Below are 6,232 nucleotides of genomic sequence, written 5' to 3'. Positions count from 1 at the left end.
ACACAAATTTTTTTCGAAATTTAGCTTTGTACAAAGATCGATGGATCACTCACTAAAGGCCTAATAGAATTTAAAAACAGCTACTACACCAAAAAACTAGTTTAGGCCTTTATTAAAAACCAGAATTTTGAATAAATTCCCAACTTAAGAACTTTATCTATACAGGTTGTCCTAGACCACGCGTCATCCCCTTATAAAATGGGGAACAATTTTTTTATTGGGAAACGCAAGAATATGAACTACCAAGTTGGGATTTTCTACATGTACATGTTTTTATCACAGATGCGGATTCTGCGCACAAAAGTATATAACGTTTGTCGTAAACCTTTTCTGGAATAGACTTCCGGTGAAAAGAATCGACTTCCCGTCACTTTAACCCACTTCCGAACGAAACTGGATATCTCAAGGGAAATTAAAATAGAAATGCACATATAAGTGAAACATTCATCCGAAATACGAGTAGGCGAGCAAGGCAAGGCGAGGCAAGAAAAAATAATACAGTATTTCCCGGATATAAGCACCATAGAAAATGCATCAGATTCGGTGGTAAAAAGCGAGAGGTGCTGGAAGAAAATCTCGCTTGTAAGCACTGACTGTGCTTGTACTGAAATCTTCGGTTGTGTGCATCTAACTAAAATCACTACTCCTATTAAAATAATAAATGTGTGATTATAACAGGAACCGATTGATATTTCATTTATTAAAAATAAATATACACAAGTAAGAAAGTCTAAGTTCGGGCGGAGCCGAACATTAAATACCCGGCGCAAGTATTAAATATATGTTTTTCACCTTTCCGAAAGCTACCGCTAGATGGTAAACCGGGGTGTACCAATTTTGAGTAGCGTCCTTAAATTTCGAAATATTGCAGTTTCAAGCATTTCTGAAATTTACCGTTATATGAAAAGCGGCCGTAATTTTAGCCCGATTTCAATAATTTTTAACAATTGGCTTTTATGTGGCAAGCACAATAACCGTACCGAGTTTGGTACAAATTGGTAGAACGGTTACCGATGGTGGGCGGTGCCACGCCAATTTTCCAAAATTTTACCATAAAAATATTTCTTGGTAAAGAATTGTTGCAAGCATCAATTTTGAATAAATTAGCGTTAATAGTTACTGATTTATCCAAGATTTTGTATTTCTCTAAATTACCGTTATATGGGATGTGGGCGTGGTTATTGTCCGATTTTTTAAATTTTCGGCCATTTAGTATGCTGTATCGAGGCCAACAATTGTGCGCACATGTAACCATAAGTGGGCGTGGCTACGCCCATTTTCCAAAAATGTATAACACTCTTATTTTTCGTCTAAAAGTTATTGTAAATATCAATTTTGAGTGAATTATCTTCAGTAGTTACTAAAATATCGCAGTTTTCGTATTTCTGGAAATTACCGTTATATGGGAAGTGGGCGTGGTTACAGTCCGATTTCGCCCATTTTCAATACCAACCTACCTTGGATTAAGGGAAACCTACATACCAAATTTCGTTGAGATATCTCAATTTTTGCTCGAGTTATCGTGTACACGCACAGACGGACAGACGGACAGACGGACGGACAGACAGACATGGCTTAATCGATTTCTTTTTTCATCCTGATCATTTATGTATACATTTGTGTATATCTATCTCGATTCGTTTTGGCTGTTACAAACAACCGTTATGTAAACAAAATTAATATACCCTTGTGCACAAGTGCGCTCGGGTATAATAAGTGCAACAAAATTCAAATATCTGAAAAATAAGTTGTATTGGAACTATAGTTTATAGTGACCCGAAGTTTATAGTTATCGAAATTTATCGAGTTATTCATATTTATTGAATTATCGCAAAGTATTGAATTATTTAAATTGACAGACACGGAAAATTAGTTGCCGAAATTAACGGATGGTTAGAATCGAAAGAAATTTTTGTAATTTACAGAATATATCAAGTTATCGAGATTTCAAGGTTATATATGTTTATCGAGTTGTCACTGCCTATCGAATTTTATTGGGCTATGAAAATCAGCCGAGTTATCGAAGTTTCTAGAGGTATCCAACGTTTATTGAGTCATCGATTTATATCTAGATATATACGTTTTTGAGTTATCGAAATTTATCGAGCCCTCGAAACGCAGTTATCGAAATTACTCGAGTTACAGAGTTTTGTTCAGTTATCGAATTTTAGTGTTTTTAAAATTCATCAAATTATCGAAACTTATCGACAAACTGAAATGTATCGGGTAAATTCCAAGTCCTGCTAAAATCCTCCAAAGACCTTCAAAGACACAAAAACTTTTAGTCACGTTTTAATTGCAAAGCAGGAGATTTTCCGGTAAGTAATTTTGTACTTTATATGTTAAAGGACCTGCTAAAGTCAGAAACCCTCTCCAAGACTCTTAAAAAATTAGATAAACGGTCGAATTTTCCACACCCAATAAGTGAAAATAGTTCGAAATTTCATATTCATAGCATTATAAAACTACATCCGCTTACCAAATATCAGATTACTTCACGCAAACAGACAGACAAACATGGCTTAATCAACTCAGTTCGATGTTCTGATCATTTTGATTTATTAGAGCAATGAAGCCAAATCTAAAATTTTTAGAATTTTGGTCTGTCTCTCTGTACGCGCATCACTCGAAAACTGATGCAGGAATTGAATACAGTTTACACCGATTTATGCCTAGACGTCTAACTTAATTAAAATATAGAAGGTAAAAAAGAGAGTTGCCACCTGTACAAAAATTTCAGTTTCAGTAAATTGATAAGGTAAAGTTAATATTGCAATATAGATGTCAAAAGAAAGACGATTAAGATGCCTTACTCTCGAAAATACTTTTGTGGAAGGTAGCAGCCTGTTTGAAAATTTTAATTTAATTTAGTTGGCAAGATAATTAAAATATTTCAATATAGGTATCAAATCAAGGAGGTTTAGGAAAGTTTACGATCGACAATGTTTTCGAGTAGATTTGTCACTTGTTTGAAAATTTGTATTCCATTAAATTAATAAAATAAATGAAATATAAACATACGGGTATTAAACTAAAGAAGTTTAAGAAAGTTTACTGTTGAAAATATGTTTGAAAAGGGTTGCGACCTATTTGAAAAATTGAATTCAGTGAAAGGTAATGCAAGGTATATATATTTTGAATAAGTTCTACGTTGAAGAAAGTGCGCGATATATAGACTGGACAAATTAAATTCCCATGAGAAAAGGGAATAATTTACGTATTTTCTAAGTAGCTTCGAAAATATATTAACTAACTCCCATATTTATTTGGAAATCTCACTTCATACAGCTCTTTAAATCTCTATATTGTTTTATGAATGGGGCTATAACAGTTTTGGGTGGGAGTAACAACACAAAAATACTTTTAAGGCACAGTGGAGCACGCCGGGTATCTACTACTAATTTAATAAATACTTAATAAATAATAAAAATTTCAAATTTATAATTTAAATATCATTTCACTTTGCATAATATGAAATTAGACTTAACAATATCGTAAAATATAAATTCAGAGATTATGTAAACGGGAAAAAATTCAAATAAATACACTTATAATTCGAAAAAAAAACTATCGATAGTCTATCGTTGGGGGGTGTAAAAAACTGTCGATGGTGCCGACTTCAATAGTTTCTGACCCGTACCTCTACCTCCAACCGCTCAGCCACAGCGCCGTGTATTGTCTACAAATTCGTATGTCTCCTTGAAAATAAATATTTCTACCAAACATTTGCGCGCTAGGTGGCGCTGGGGTCAGAATATTCCTAAAAATTGCATTTACTTGCCGATTTGGCTCATACTTAGAACATATGTATATTAGCCTAATTGAAAATAAATATTGGGACTAAAAATTTACACGAAAGGTGGCATTGTGGACGATATATTCCTTAAATTCTTATACATTAGGTTAATGATGATATTACACTATTTGCAAATTTATGATGTACCTTTTTAAACATTTTTACTGACCAATTTTTATATTTCATTTAAGAATTGAGCTGAAATTTTAGAGTTATGTGAAAATTGTAAACAAATGTAGTAAATGTGGTAGACATCCAAATTATAAAAAAATATGTGATAGATCTACCACTATATGTGGTAGAGGTTTGCACACTGACCTATAAGAAATAAAGGGGTGGTTCCAATTTGTTCGCTAGTTACGAATACTTTTATGGGAGGGTGACTTTCCCCTCGCACAACAATATCTTTTCAAAATTATGAAGTATGACGAAGATATGGTCTATGGTGTAGACCTAAGGCTACCCTGATAAGGCTCAACTACTTCGTGGCATCAGCAGTTGACTTTAGACTTTATCGCAGTTCTCACGTCAGAGACCTTGTAATCAATACTTATTCGGAGCATCTCGCTTCAGTTGCCTCATATTGCCTTTCTTGTAGATTGTGCAAGCACATTTAGATTCGACCACATTCTTCTTATGCATAGACCTTATAAGCTCCTCGCAGCTGGCAGGCTTGAAGGATCGTATAATGTATCAAACTTACATACTAGATGTGTGCCCCGAATCCCAACAAAATTTGTGACAAATAAAAAGGGAATCGACTTAGATTGAATTATCTCCGTTGCCCATCCTAAGTTTTTAGCTATAGGTTACAGATGGTTAAGGTGGATTTAAAATCTATGCCACCTCCTTCTGTAGTATTAGGGATGGTAGTGGGGGGTTGGAATTCGATTTTTTCCGAATTTCGAACATTGCCCAAACATTCGATTATTCGATTCGAAATTTGGTGCTGCAAATTCGATTTAATTCGAACTTTTGCGAATTTTCCAAAAAAATTTTTGGAGTGAAACTTCTTAATCGAGCGCAATTTAAAAAAATGAGGTGTCAAATTAAAGGCTTGTCCTTTGAGTCTGCAACATAGTTTTAGTTCTATGAAAAGGGTTGTATATAAGAAAATCAAAATCAAATTATTAAATAAGTTGATTTTTTCCAGAAAAATTCGATTTTATTCGAATTTTAGCAACACATCGAATTTCGAATTTACCCATCCCTAGTACGTATGTATATTCTTTAGTCTCCATTCCCCATTTGTCTAACGCATGTGTTATAATATTATAATTACTGTATTTCATCCCCCTATCCATCTTACCAATTGCATATTCCATGTACGCGGACGATTTGATGCTCCAGCAGCCGCATGTTGCGGACTCGCCGCATCTAGTGCAGTCGAAGACAGATTCGTATCTACTTTGTACGAATTGACACTGGTTGGCGATGAGACCGTCACCTGTGCGCTGGTCTGCTTCGTCTGTTGCATGATCTTACTTATCAAATCCAATTGTTCACGAGTGAGACCTTCGCCAGCATCTACAAGACTTGTCTCAGTGAGGGCAATTGTTGGCGATGAGGCGGGTAAAGATACGCCGCCCATGGACGACGCAGACGACGTGGATGTTGGCGAGAGTAGCGTTACACCAGTTTTAATGGGTAAATTGATGGATTTTATTTGCTCTTCAGTAAGCGCCACACCAGTCGCAGCATCAACAATAGTACCACCTGAAGAGATGTAAGTGCGTATGCAAGTGGCACCGTCAGGGGAGCTGGCGTCTCCTGTAAAATGAAACGAAACAACACATACAAACACACACACAAATAAAGGATCAGCGCAATCAATTGTGTTCTTTGAGAGAAACAACGAGCTGCTCACCGCTTGCTGTTGCCGGCGAAAGGCTCAGTCCGGTCGGTGTACCAGAATTCGGTGAGAGTGTTTGATTTTGTGGAGTTATAATACCCGAATGATGATTCTCAGTGTGACGTCGCAATGAACGTGCGTCACAGTATGATTTACCACAGCCTTCGGCTTTGCATTCGTATGGCTTCTTATTGCGATGTGTCATCATATGGCCATTCCTGTGAACAAATATTAAGCGAAATATGGAATAAAATTACAAATATGCATGCATGTATGTGTTTTACTTATGTTATTATTCTTGTGTACGTAAGTGCACTCTGATTCACTTGAATATGCACATTTTTTTCGCGATGGTCCGAGATTTTATCTGGAATTGCGGGTATTTGAATACTTAACTGCCCTGAAATCCCGGAGGCAAGTTCTAGAGGCCAAGTGTAGTTGAAAACGAAAGAATTAATTCATATACATTTGACAATGAAAACGGACTTGAGTCATTTGCAATCGGATGTGAATTTCAGAACCTGATGAATGTACAGTACATTTTCCGCAAGAACTGTGTTAGAACCGAAAATCTGCAAATTGAA

The 6,232-nt window shown here is 35.7% G+C and overlaps 1 protein-coding gene across 1 annotated transcript in view; it reads right to left on the bottom strand.

Moving 5' to 3' along the window:
* The window catches only part of LOC108370677 (uncharacterized), a gene marked incomplete at its 5' end in the record, with an annotated part of 23,692 nt that extends 17,826 nt beyond the window's left edge, over positions 1–5,866 (bottom strand). The window contains 2 exons of the mRNA XM_017626057.1: positions 5,106–5,566; positions 5,664–5,866. Of these exons, the coding sequence (XP_017481546.1) occupies positions 5,106–5,566; positions 5,664–5,866 (664 nt within the window). The remainder of the gene's footprint in view (positions 1–5,105; positions 5,567–5,663) is intronic.
* Between the last annotated feature and the right edge of the window lie 366 nt (positions 5,867–6,232).

Source organism: Rhagoletis zephyria, unplaced genomic scaffold (assembly GCF_001687245.7).
Source record: "Rhagoletis zephyria isolate East Lansing unplaced genomic scaffold, Rhagoletis_zephyria_1.1 Rzeph_scaffold_04390, whole genome shotgun sequence".
Lineage (NCBI taxonomy): Eukaryota > Metazoa > Arthropoda > Insecta > Diptera > Tephritidae > Rhagoletis > Rhagoletis zephyria.
This window is presented reverse-complemented; position numbering and strand designations above follow the sequence as displayed.